Source organism: Orycteropus afer, unplaced genomic scaffold (genome assembly GCF_000298275.1).
Source record: "Orycteropus afer afer isolate SDZICR_OR568_19922 unplaced genomic scaffold, OryAfe1.0 scaffold00423, whole genome shotgun sequence".
NCBI lineage: Eukaryota > Metazoa > Chordata > Mammalia > Tubulidentata > Orycteropodidae > Orycteropus > Orycteropus afer.
In genome coordinates, this window is record NW_006922010.1 from 1594781 (window position 1) to 1608458 (window position 13678).

Here is a 13678-nt window from a genome sequence, read left to right on the forward strand (position 1 = left end):
GTCATTCGTGTTCAGTGAATCAAATCTATCCCTCAAATCATCGCTGCATTCACATGGGAAATACTCAAAAGTCATATTTTGGCTCTCATGTTGTGGTAGTTAAAGTTGTGTGTCAACTTGGCTGGGCCTGGCTGAGTGGCTGGGCAGCTGGTGGTAGTTATTCCCCATGATGAGGTTGGCAATCATCTCCATGGTGGATCTACCACAAGCAGCTGAATAGCTGCTTTAGGGATGTGGTCTGCTTCCCATATAAAAGAAACAGCTTTAGGGAGAGTCTCTAACTTATGGCATGCTTGAACCCTGCATGTAGCCATGTCGTTGTTCAGCAGCCTGCCATGCTCTGCCGACCTTGGGACTTTCAGTGGACTTGAATTAATGGCCTGCCCCGTGGTTTGGTAACATTAGGACTGTGCCTTTTTACTCGTCAAACTTAGGCTTGTCAGTCTCAGTAGCCAGCAGCTGTCTGAGTGAAGAAAAGCCTCTAGCTTCAGCAGGAGGCAGAGCTGAAGCCCAAGGTTGAGGGGGTTTCACCCAGCCCCTAGAGCCTAGCACTTTGAACTCAGACTTAAAGCCTCCAAACTGTAAGAGAATAAACTCTTGTTTGTTCAAGCATCCCATTTGTGGTATGTTCTTGTCAGAGTGGCACTTGCTGTTATGTGCTGTCGAGTTGGACCTGACTCATAGCGACCCCTCGTTGGGTTTCCGAGGCAGTATCACTATGGAAGTAGATTGCCCCATCTTCCTTCCAAGGACTGGCTGGTGGGTTTGTACTACCAGCCTTCTGGTTAGCAGTCAAGTGCCTTAGCCACTATGCTACCAAAGCTCCCCAGAGTGGCACTAGGTAACGAAAACACATGTATTTGTTTTAATTTTCTTCAGCTTTAACTGAAACTTACAGATGAGCAATTGATGATCTATTCCAGTCAGCACCTGCCCTTGTTCTAACAGATGATACTGAGCTTCTCCATCCTCTCTTTACACAGATGTAGTCCATTAGATTCCTGTGTATTCCTCCTGGCGAGGTCCACATGTACAGTTGCCATTGATGTTGTTGAAAAAGCATTTGCAATAAATAAGTCATTTGTTGTGCAAATATATCATGCAGTCTCTACTATCATTTCAATCACCACAGCCATGTTTCCAACTACTGATGCTTCTTTTTTTCCATTTTTCACATTCCAATCACCATTGATTATGAATACATCTTACTGTATGTGTGGTCAATTTCAGACTGAAGAAGTTGGTAAAAATCTTCAGTTTCTTCATCTTTGGTTTTAGTGGTTGGCACATAAATTTGGATAATAGTAGTATTAACTGGTCTTCCTTATAGGTATATGGATATTATCCTATCACTGATAGCATTGCACTTCAGGATAGATATTGAAATGTTCTTTTTGAACACCATTTCTCTTCAATTTGACCTTCCCAGCATAGAAAATCATATTGTGTGATTCAAAATGGCCAATACCAGTCCATTTTACCTAACTAATGCCTATGATAATGATCTTTATGCATTCCATTTCATTTTTGACATTTTCCAATTTTCCTACATTCATACTTCATATAGTCTACATTCCAATTATTAATTGATCTTTGTTGCTATTTCTTCTCATTTTGAGTCATGCCACATCAGTAAGTGAAAGCCCCTAAAGCTTTCCTCCACCCACAGTTTTAAGGTTGACACTACTTTGAAATGACAGTTCTTCCCCAGTCGTATTTCAAGTGCCTTCCAACCTAGGGCTTGTTTGCTGGCACTATATCAGATACTGTTTCTCTGCTGTTCATAAAGTTTTCAGTGATCAATTTTTTTCAAAGTGGATCTGTCCACATCCTTCTCTCTAGTCTATCTTAGTCTGGAAGCTCCCCTGAAACCTACCCAGCATGGGTGATCCTACTGGTATTTGAAATACCAGTTGCATAGTTTCCAGCATCACAATAACACACAAGCCACCACACTATGACAAACTGTACAGATGAGTGATATAACTGCATTGGATAGCAAGCATAATCCAAGACACTGCAGGCCACCCTGCCCTCCACATGTTGGGGCCAGTCTAGACAATGGTCAGCAGAGATACAGGGCTATATGTAAGTCTTGACCAACTAACTACTAGATCCCAGGGCTAGGGAGAGTTACTTAATTTCAGTGCAAAGGAATAGAAACTGCTTTTCCTTTATCTTTAACCCAGAACTGAATGGGCAGGAAGGCTGCAGACAAAATTTGTGAGTAGATAAAAGTTCTAGAGCTGGTAAAGCTAAGGCTGCCTTTGTCATCCAAGTTTTTTTTCCAACATCTGTGGCAAAGGCACTTGGGTAGGGTGGGGTTTGGCCATGACCTAGATGTTACCTGTGTTGCATCATCCATTCATTTAAAAATCAAGAGTTAAAACAGTAAAAATGGACTATGAAAATGTAATAAGCTGTATGGTTGTACAGTCATATTCTTCCACAGGCATCTCACACCCTTTTTAAGAGCCAGAGAAAGAACTCAGCCCCGCAAGTTTAACCTCATGTTTGTCCAGGAATCTTGGTTCTTTAAAACAGGAAGGATTCTACTGCTTGCTCCTTTATTTTCTTGACCCTGGGCAGCCACTGAACTGTCCTTTCTTAGACCTCTTTCCCCTAGTTCTCCTTGGTAGCTTCTGTTCTCTATCAAATAACACTGACCTTTGCACAAGTTCCTGAAATTCACAAAATTCTCGGACTACATATAAGCGTAACTTTAAAAAAAAAAAAAAGGAAAGCAGGAACTCAATACATCAAATAAAACTTTTTTTCTTTTTCATTTTACTGATCACACGTCATTCAAGTAACATTATCATCGGTCCACTCAAAGGCGCTCTTTTTTTAGTTATTTTACCTCCCGTTTCCCGCTTCCAGCCCTCTCATAGGTAAGTCTTCTAATGTACTTGTATGCTTTGGTTTTGTGTCTTAAAATGTCAAATATTTGTTGTGCATGTATTTTAATTCTGCAAAAAGTACTGTCTATATCTCATTTATTTTGTACCTCAGCCCCAGGATTCTAAGATCCACACATGGCTTTAGACTGTTGTTTCCTACTGCTGATGTGGTGTGTACCATCCATCTTATCCATTCACTCACTCAGCATTGTCACCCATGTTACACCTCCAACCCCCTGATGCCACAAACGGTGCTGTGAGAAAAATCCTTGTACATATTCCCTTGACTTTGAGTGAGAAAATTTCTACAGGATATGTACAGCAGTAGAAAGAGTCACATAAGCAACTTCAGTGCACAACAGCTCCCAGGCCACATGAACAGACAAGTTACATATGAGAGACAGACACTTATATGTTCAGAAACTACTGCCAACTGAAGACAAATCAGAAATGAAGACATGAAATCTCTGAATTAGAAGTGTACGTCAGTGGAAATGTGGTTTGGGAATCACAGAACCCCATTCTCCTGGTGGTTTCATGAGAGCACATCTGTTCTGAAAACCAAGATGCACCTGACTCACCCACCTCTCTGCCCATCTTCTGGCTTCCAAGCTTCTTTCTCATCTGAGCCACTTCCACAGAGTCACCTGCTGTTCGCTCTGTGGCTCTTTTATGATTAGAACTCTATTTTTACTCTCATCACTGCTGCTTTTCCTGCTCTGCGGCATCAACATCAACTCTGCAGAATTTCATCTCACACCAGGGCTGCTCCGCAGTCTTTGGGGGCTGCCAATGCGTGATCTATAGCTCCTCTCACTCTGTCCAACCTTTGCTCCCCCATCCCTCAACTTTATATCAATCAACCCCTCAGGCAACCTTCCCAGCCAAACCTGAGCCAAACTGCTCTCCTGGGAACCTCACTACACTCCCATTTGGAGGAAGAGGATGCCTGCCCCAAGGCTCCAGCTTCTGGGCTCCATTTGCATGAGTAAGCAGCTCTGAAGGGTTCAGTTGAAGCTTTTATGTAAACACTCTCCAAAATACGTTCTGCACTGCATTATTCCCAGCAATAAAGATTCTGGAATCAGAATTTGGCTGTCAGTTTTATTGATGTTGTATGGAGTACAGTAGAATACAGCTTTCTCTTCTGGAAATTTATTGGTTTAGCAGTGCAGAAAGCAATAAAACTGTGTTTTTAATCAGTAAGCCAAGCAGACATGATTCCAGAAGAAATAGAGGAAACAAACATATCATCTCAAGACTATTTCTCCCCTCATTGTCTCTGTTCTTTTCTGATCTCCTGTTAAATAACTTTGGGTGTTGAATGATGTGTTTGGCAGGCCTGTTTTCAGGAATAGAATCAGAGCATCGAGCTTGGATCACTTCCTCTAGGTTGTATCATCTCTAAGCAACTGCTGAGCAAAAGCATTTTTCTGAAATGAAATTTCTAAAAATTTCTCTACATCACCTCATAGCGACTCCTCCTTGGTTTTCCAAGGCAGTATCTGTCAGAAACCCAAGGAGGGGTTGCTATGAGTCAGATCCGACTTGATGACAGTGAGTTTTGGGTTTTTTTGTTTTGTTTTTGCTTTTATCTCTATGCAAGTAGATTGTTCAATCTTCCTTCCAAGGAGTGGCTGGTGGGTTTAAACCTCCAGCCTTCTAGTTACCAGTCAAATGCCTTAGGCACTACGGCCACCAGAGCCCCCTACAATAGCTCTTGTTGTTGTTATGTGCCGTCGAGTCCGACCCAACTCATAGCGACCCCTCCTTGGGTTTCCGAGGCAGTATCACTACAGAAGTAGATTGCTCCATCTTCCTTCCGAGGAGTGGCTGGTGGATTTGAACCACAAGACTTCTGGTTAGCAGTCAAGTGCCTTAGCCACTATGCTACCAGAGCTCCCACAATAGCTCTTAGGGAGGAACTATTGGTAAATTGCTTGGTGGGGTAACAGAGAAAGTACAACAGGCCTCTGAAGCAAAGCTAAGTTACAAAGCCTGCCCCTCCAGCTTGCTCACCAAGAAAGAGTAGGTTAGGAATTACATGCTTCAGCCAGTAGGGCATAATGCAAAGAGCATTCCGAGTCAGTCTCCCAGTTGTGTTACCTCGTTCAGGTTACTTTTGTCATAAAAGGGAACTATCCACCTGTCTTAGGTTTTCCAGAGAAACAGAGCCAATAACATATACACATATACTTTAAAAAGAAAGAAAGAAATTGCTGTTGAGTCAATTATGACTCTAGCAACTCCATGCAAGAGTACAACTGCCTCGTAGGGTTTTCCAAGCTGTAACGCTATAGAGAAGATCTCCAGGTCTTTCTCCCTCAGAGCCACTGGGTGGGTTGAACTGCCAACCTTACTGTGTGCCAAGCACTGTTCCTAGTACTTTACATATATTAACTCCTTTCAACTTTATATAAAAGGTAGAAACTATTGTTGTTATCATCCTCATCTTAGAGATGAAGAAACTGAGACTCAGAGAAGTTAAATATAAATACATGGTTACACAACCATAGATCTGAGACTGTTTACCACCACTACTGCCTGCTGGTATTTAAAATATTGGTGGCATAGCTTCCAGGATCATAGCAACATGCAAACCATCATGGTATGAGGAACTGTCATGTGATGGAACTGAAGCATAGAAGACTTAATAACATGATCAGGTTCTCATAGCTGGCTAGTAGGAAGGCTACACTTTGAACCCAGGTGTGTCTGATCCCAAAACGAATTATCTTGGCCATTAAATTACTCACTCTTTGATAAAGACTGAAAATGAGACATAATACATGTCTTTATTGATATAAGTTAGAATTCTGAACCTGAATCCTGTTGTTGGGAATTCTGGGGTCACACACACACACGTGCTCATGCGCATACGCACACAGATGCACACACATATACACACTATGTTCATGAAGTTAAAAGGCATCCAGTCTTAAATCTTGGCTTTCCTTTTTTTCTTTTCTAGCTCACTCACCTATCTCCCTATCAAAGTAATCCCATCTCAAGCTTTCAGAGGACTTAATGAGGTCGTAAAAATGTAAGTAAGATATTTTGCATATCAAAAGACATTCATAATGAGAATGATGAATTTTGTTTCTAAGAGAAAACACAGCTGAAAGAGGATAATTTTTCTAGGAGAGAAATTGTCTTTAGGAAACCCTCCTATTTTTATCTATTACAATACAAATAATGTCCAGGCACCTTTAAAGAAAAGGTGTGATTTCCAAGAGTCATTAAAATCTACGTCATTAACCTTGCTTCAAAGAACTGAATGCATTTGATAAGTAATGATAAACTCCTCAAGTGGAAAAGTAGATCCCAATCATAAAAACCCATCTGCAAGAGCAGCTAGTCCCCCCCGGGCAAAATTTAAAAAAAAACCAAAAAAAAAAAAAGGGGTAAAAAGTTAACAAGCAACAAAAAAAAAACAGTGGAACCAAAAAAAAAACAAAAGAAAAAAAACACAGTATTTAAATCTGCACCAATGAAAGGCATTTATCAAAAGTATAAAGCAACCTGATAATGTGGTGTGATCTCACATTTCTGCATATGTAGCTTCAATTCTTTGTCCTTGGGTCTCACCTTCTTCTAAAGTCTAAACCCCCTGCCATCAAGTCAATTCCAACTCCTAGCCACCCCTTAGGACAGGGTAGATCTGTCCCTTAGGGTTTCCGAAGGTGTAAATCTTTATGGAAGCAGACTGCTATATCTTTCTTCTGCAGAGCAGATGGTGGTTTTGAACCACTGAACTTTTGTTTGATTAGCAGCTGAGGCCTTTTACCACTGCACAAACAGAGCTCCTCTAAGGCCCAAGACCTCATTACAGAGAACTTTCTAAGGAGTCCCAGTATCTTCATATCCTTCTTAAAGTTAGCCTGAACCAAAGAATACCAAAAGCCATTTAGTTCCCAGAGAGCATTTCTGGTCTCAACAGTTGCCTGGACTTTAGAAGTCTGATCCGACTCAAGAGCAGTGAGTTACTACACAGTAAATCCTAGCTCCTGGAGAAACTTTTGGTGGCTCTTTAAGGTATTAGCAAGCTATGAAGATAATAAAAATAATTCCTCCAGAATTATTGGATGTTGTTGTTGTTATGTGCCACCAAGTCAGCTCCGACTCATAGCAACGCCTCCTGGGTTTCTGAGGCAGTATCACTAGGGAAGTAGATTGCCCAACCTTCCTTCCCAAGAGTGGCTGGTGGATTTGAACCGCCAGTCTTCTGGTTAGCAGTCACATGCCTTAGGCACTACACTCTCAGAGCTCCTGAATTATTGTATATTATAAGAAATTCATTGCAGGTTACAGAAAAGTCCATTTGCTTGAGCCTAACACTTCCTTTTCTGCTCTCAAGTTTAAATGTAGAGTTTTGGTGACTTTTAATGCATTAAGACCTCCTAGTGAGAAAAGCAGCCACAGTTAAATAAGCAAACCATTAGGTAGGAGCAAGATGAATCAGCCCAGGAACAATCTATTACTCTGTATTCATAAAAGACATTAACTGCCTTAGGCTCTGCCCTTTTGCGGGGTAAAGCTCTCATCAAGTCAGAAGCTTTCCATGAATGTTGACCTTAGAAATGTGCAAGTGTACAATTTGTGAATTTGAGATTTTTTTCTTCAGCTCACAGCAAATAGTAGCTGAGGTTGGGATTTCACAATAGCACTGATATTACCTATCTGCTTGGGGGACGGTGTACGGCAAAGCTGGTTTCTTTACATTTGAGTCTTTTTTGAAAAATCCTTTCATTAGCCCATTTGTTCATTTATTCATTCATTTTCTAACAATGTTCCAGGACATATGAAGCCACCAATGATTCAAAAGTGAACGGGGTATACTCCTATCCTCAGCATTTAAATTTGAGAGCAGAAGAGGGAGGGTTAGGCTCAAGCAAATGGAAAATTATAACTCATGAAGGCACATGACATGCAGAGGATCAGAATAGGATTTGGGGGAACCAAGGCTGAACATTTAGGAACCAATAAATTCAACCCAAATTAAAACCTTACTAGCGTGATGGAATTGGAATCCCACAAATTCTGATCCTAGTCCTGATGGAAACGCTGTTTACCTCCCCCTCCCAAGGCATCCATTTCCAGAGCTGTGACTAGATTTCCTCAAAAGGCCTATCCACTTCTAACAATCTGTGACTCTGTGAGTATAGATAAATAAGAAACAAACCTGCCGCATAAGCAGGGGCTACTGAAACTTGCATTTCAACTACACCTGGGCTCTGAATGCCCCTCGGTGCTCCTAAAGGAGATGTTCCTTTATGATGTGAGGATGACTCCAGTTGTCCCTGTTCCTTTTCAGACAGGCACCCTGGAGCTTTGTTGTGGGGTCACACACAGAACTCATTATCATGCAATCATTGCTTTCATGCTTCTTTTTTTCTTTTCTCTCCTAGTGAAATCTCCCAGAGTGATTCCCTGGAAAGGATAGAAGCTAATGCCTTTGACAACCTTCTCAATTTGTCTGAAATGTAAGCATCAGCTAACAGATAGTTTATTGCTGTACACTATTATCCTCACTGGTTGGAGCCCACTTGATATTTGTATTCCAGCATCCACTGCTAGGAATCCAAGAGGAAAAGACTATGGCAATTACTAGGTCCGGGCAGGCACTAATTTCTCTCACTGCAGTGGCCTGAAGGTTGCCATGGTGACAACTGCTTCTCCCTAGGAGCTGTATAAACTCTGAAACATCACAACATAAAGTTGGAAATTAAAATTGGCATTGTGGAGTCCTGCCAAGTTGCTCTTACCTTATGGAAGGGAGGGTGTAAAGTACTTGGAGTAGAGAAAAATTTTGGAAAAGAGCTTAGAGGTCATGAATTGGCTCACTGGGAGCTGTTTTGGCATATTTTTTCATTCAGTAAATGCTTCTTGAATATCTACCATGTACGAGTCCTGTAATGGGCATGTAAGTACTGCATTTGTTGTTGTTGTGATGTTTTAGAAATACCTCTTTAAAATAATCCTTTCTGAATTACCGTGGTTCACTAAAATGTTGAGAGAAGACCTCCTTGAGTCAGTTATCAGACGATGAACCTCTGGTCCAAGGAGGTTGACTGACTTGCCCAGGGATAGACAACAAATTAGTATTCCTGAGCCAGGGTTTGCAGGAAAGCACTCAAACCCCACCTGCTTAGGCATTTGGAAAGTTAAGAGAAGGGTATTAACAACAAACATTTTTTAAGCACATGCACTTGGATGTTCCTCTAAGATTATCATTTGATTCTCACAGTAACCCTGCAAAGTGGACCAATTATCCCCTTTGTGCAGAAGGAAAGGGAACCCAGATAGGTTCAGTAACCTGACCAAAGTGACACCTTTGACAATGGCAGGGCTGGAATTCAAATGCAGCCTTTCTTCAAAGCCTATGCATTTTCTGCTATAGCACAAGGTCTTTCTATTAATGATCCAATTAGTGATCATCTAAAATGATAAGTAATTGATATATATGTGAGTGACCACCAGGTTTCCAAACCTGAGCCAAGTCTAACCAGAAAACAGGAGGTAGAATGCAGTCTCCCCAAGAAGATGACAGTATATCGAGGGAGGTGAGACTAACTCACCAGACAATTACAGAACAATCCAAAGTAATGGATAGTTAAGTACATACAGAAAGATTAGTCTGGACTTAGTGGTGAAACAGGAGCTCTGGTAGCATAGTGCCTCAGGCACTTGACTTCTAACCACAATGCTGGCAGTTCAAACCCACCAACCACTCATCGGAAGGAAGATGGGGCAATCTACTTCTGTAGTGATACTGTCTCAGAAACCCAAGGGGTTGCTATGAGTCGGGTCTGACTCAACGGCACATAACAACAACAGTGGTGAAACAGAGTCACATGTGAGGCTCGTTACTGTTACAGATGATAATCCTATCCTAGACCTCGAAATCTGCAGTTTTAACAGACTTCCCAGGTGATACTGAAGCACAGATTACACTGAGAATCATCAGAGCAGCTAAAGATAAAGAGAGCTTCCCCTGATACAAAGAAACCTTTATCAACAGAAATAAAAATAGAGTTAAGTGTTTTAAGGGAACATTTATGGATTTTCCCAGGGACTGTGAAAGTAGGATGCTGGAAATCTGACAGTAGGATGCAGGTTCCATGCGTTTTGTTCACAGCGGTATCCCAAGCACCTAGAACACAGGAGATGTTCAATCAATTTGTTGAACACATCAAAGTATGAATAGGTAGTCTAAGGTCAGACCCCAAAGATCCTTAATAGATAAAGTTCCCTCCCATCCTACCTACCCAACTGCCCTGTATAGTCCATGACTGCTTGACTCGTTGTTGTAAAAAAAAAAAAAAAAAAAAAATTTACACCAAAATGTCACTCACATCTGAAGAATCAAAAGGACCTAAATGACAGATGGAACTAGGCACCCATGGTGGGTAACTACAGTAAGAACAGTGCCATCAGCACTAGACTTGAAGTCAGAGAGCTGGGTCCACAGCCATGTTCTACTACTTCTCAGCTATGTGACTAGAGATAAATTATTCAGCTTCCTGGCTTCATCAGTTATTAACAATTATACAATAGTTATCATTGATTGAGGCCTTAGTGTGTATCAGACACAACTCATTTCCTCCTTACAACCACCCTCTGAGGAAACTGAGGCACAGAGAGATTTGAGACGTGTATCCAAGGTCATACACTTGGTAATTAGTAAAATCAAACTAATTCCAGAGTCCTGGTCTTAATTAATACTATGTTTTCTTTATAGAACATTATTATTACATTATATATGTTGTTGTTGTTGTTGTTGTTGTTAGGTGTTGTCAAGTTGGCTCTGACTCATAGCAACCCTGTGTACAACAGAACAAAATACTGCCTGGTCCTGTGCCAGCCTCACAATCTTTGCTACACTTGAGCCCATCATTGCAGCCACTGTGTCAATCCATCTTGTTGAAGGCCTTCCTCTTTTTCTTTGCCTCTTCACTTTCCAAGCACAATAGCCTTCTCCAAGGAGTAGTCCCTCTGACAACATGACAAAAGTAGGTGAGAAAAATTCTGGTAATTCTTGCTTCCAAGGAGCATTCTGGCTGCACTTCCTCCAGGACAGATTTGTTCATTCTTTTGGCAGCCCGTGGTACTTTCAATATTCTTCACCAAAATCACAGCACAAAAGCATCAACTCTTCGGTCTTCCTTATTCATTGTCCAGCTCGCACATGCATATGAGGTGATTGAAAATACCATGGCTTGTGTTAGGCACACCTTAGTCTTCAAATAGATTATCTTTGCATTTCAGCACTTTAAAGAGGTCTTTTGCAACACATTTGCCCCGTGCAATACGTCGTCTGATTTCTTGACTGTTGCTTCCATTGGTGTTGATTGTGTAACCAAGTAATATGAAATCTTTGACAACTTCAATCTTTTCTCCATTTTTCATGATGCTGGTTATTGTTGGAGTTGTGAGGATTTTCATTTTCTTTGTGTTGAGGTGTAATCCATACTGCAGAGTGTATTATTCAATCTTCATCAGTAAGTGCTTCAAGTCATCCTCACTTTCAGCAAGCAAAGTGGTGTCATCTGCATATTGCAGGTTGTTAATGAGTCATCCTCTAATCCTCATGCCATGCTTATTTTCATATAGTCCATCTACTGAGATTATTTACTCAGCATACAGATTGAATAAGTGTGGTGGAAGGATACAACCCTGACTCATTCCCTTCCTGACTTTAAACCCTGCACTATTCCCTTGTTTTGTTCAAATGACAACCTCCTGGTCTATGTACAGGTTCCTGATGAGCATAATCAAGTGTTCTGGAATTCCCATTCTTCTCAATGTTATCCATAATTTGTTATGATCCACACAATGCTTTTGCATACTCAATAAAACACAGGTAAACATCTTTGTGGTATTCTTTGCTTTCAGATAAGATGCATCTAACATCAGCAATGGTATCCCTTGTTCCAAGTCCTCCTCTGAATCCAACTTGCATTTCTGGAAGTTCCCCATCAATATACTGCTGCAACCATTTTAGAATTACCTTCAGCAAGATTTTACTTGTGTGTGATATTAATGACGTGGTTCAATATTTCCCACATTCTGTGGAATGGGTACAAATATGGATCTCTTCCAATCAGTTGGCCAGGTTATTATATATGTATATATGTATTATAACATTATTATTTCCTCAGGTGGTTGGTGCATGGGTTGAGCAAGCCAAAACCATCACTGGCACTCCATGACATTTTATTGAACTCAAAGTAAATAAGACCCTGCAACCATGGCTACTTCTCAGTCACATACATGGGGGGAGAGTTCATACGATAGTACCACTTGCAGTGTTATAGCTACACTTTTATGCATTATCTCTTTAGGCATTCACTACCTACCAACCTGTAAGGTGAGAAGAGTAGGTATTATTATAACAATTTTTTTTTATTGTGATTTGGGTGAAAGTTTATAGAGCAAATTCACTTTCCATACAACAGTTCACATACACTTTGTTTCATGACATTGACTACAATTTACCACAATGCAACAGCTCCCCTTCCACTTCCTCCCAATAATTATCTCTTCCCTATGTCCTCCATGCACTCCTGACCCCTGAGCTGTCTCCCTGTGCATATACAGCTCTTCTATTCTCCCATGATTGTTCTCTCTAAGGAGTGTATCTAATAGTGTAAATGTTCACCTCATATGCCTGTCTTTTGTTTGGCTGGAAGCCACAGGAGTGGGCTCAGTTCCAGACCTGAAGGGCAGCTAGGGGCCATAGTCTCAGGTGTTCCATCAGGCTCTATCAGACCAGCAAATCTGGTCCCCCTTCTATTTTTCATAAATGATTTTGAGTTTTGTTCCACATTGTTCTCCCACTCTATCCAGGATCTCTTACATAGATCTCCCTCTGAGTGGTTGACAGTGGTAGCTGGACACCATCTTGTTCTTCTGGTCTCATAGTCATATAGACTGAGGATCACATGGTGTACCAGTAACTTGGACTAATTGTTTCCATGAATCTTTGGTTTTCTTCATTCTTCTTTGATCTTGACGAAGAGAGGCCCATCATTGCATCTGGATGGCTGCTTGCAAGCTTTAAGATCCCACTCACTACTTGCCAAAGTAGGATGTGGAACAATGTTTTGTGTAGTATGTTATGTCAATTGAGCTTGATGTCCCCTCTAACTATGCTCCCAAGACCACTGGGTAGCTGGCTATGACCAAAAAGTGACTACAACCTTGTCCCTTGTCAGCTCTACTATATACCTGGGAATTCTTATAGAACATACCAATACACTTGTAGAAACATTGTCTGTCAACCCTATACATGGTCTTGGGCACACTCCCCTGTGCATAGACATACCTAATAGTTCAGCCTGTCCACCCATCTCTCCGCACATATATCCATGTTTGCCTTCACAGATAATGCAGTACTGTATGTGTAAAAGGGTTCATCTTTGTTGTCTGTACCTCCCATGTAACTATGTCTTCCTCTTCCTCAATGCCACCATGTTGATCACTCACATTTGGTACATTGCCCTTCTCTTCACCCAAATCAACACTTGTCTCTACCTATCTAACAGTGTTCCCTACCATACCCTCCCACCCTTGGTAACCAACGAAGAAAAATTCCTTCCATATATAAACCTTTCCTTGACTTTTTACAATAACAGACTAATACAATATTTGTCCTTTTGTGATTAACTTATTTCACTCAGCATAATGTCTTCCAAGTTCATCCACAATATGCGGTGTTTTGCAGATTCTACGTTATTCTTTAGGGTTGCATAGTATTCCATTGTGTGTATGTACCA

The 13678-nt window shown here is 41.0% G+C and overlaps 1 protein-coding gene across 1 annotated transcript in view; it reads left to right on the forward strand.

Moving 5' to 3' along the window:
* The window catches only part of LHCGR (luteinizing hormone/choriogonadotropin receptor), a 92500-nt gene that overhangs the window by 22477 nt on the left and 56345 nt on the right, over window positions 1–13678 (forward strand). Inside the window, exons 2-3 of the mRNA XM_007953995.1 lie at window positions 5872–5943; window positions 8309–8383. Coding sequence (XP_007952186.1) covers window positions 5872–5943; window positions 8309–8383 — 147 coding nt within the window. The remainder of the gene's footprint in view (window positions 1–5871; window positions 5944–8308; window positions 8384–13678) is intronic.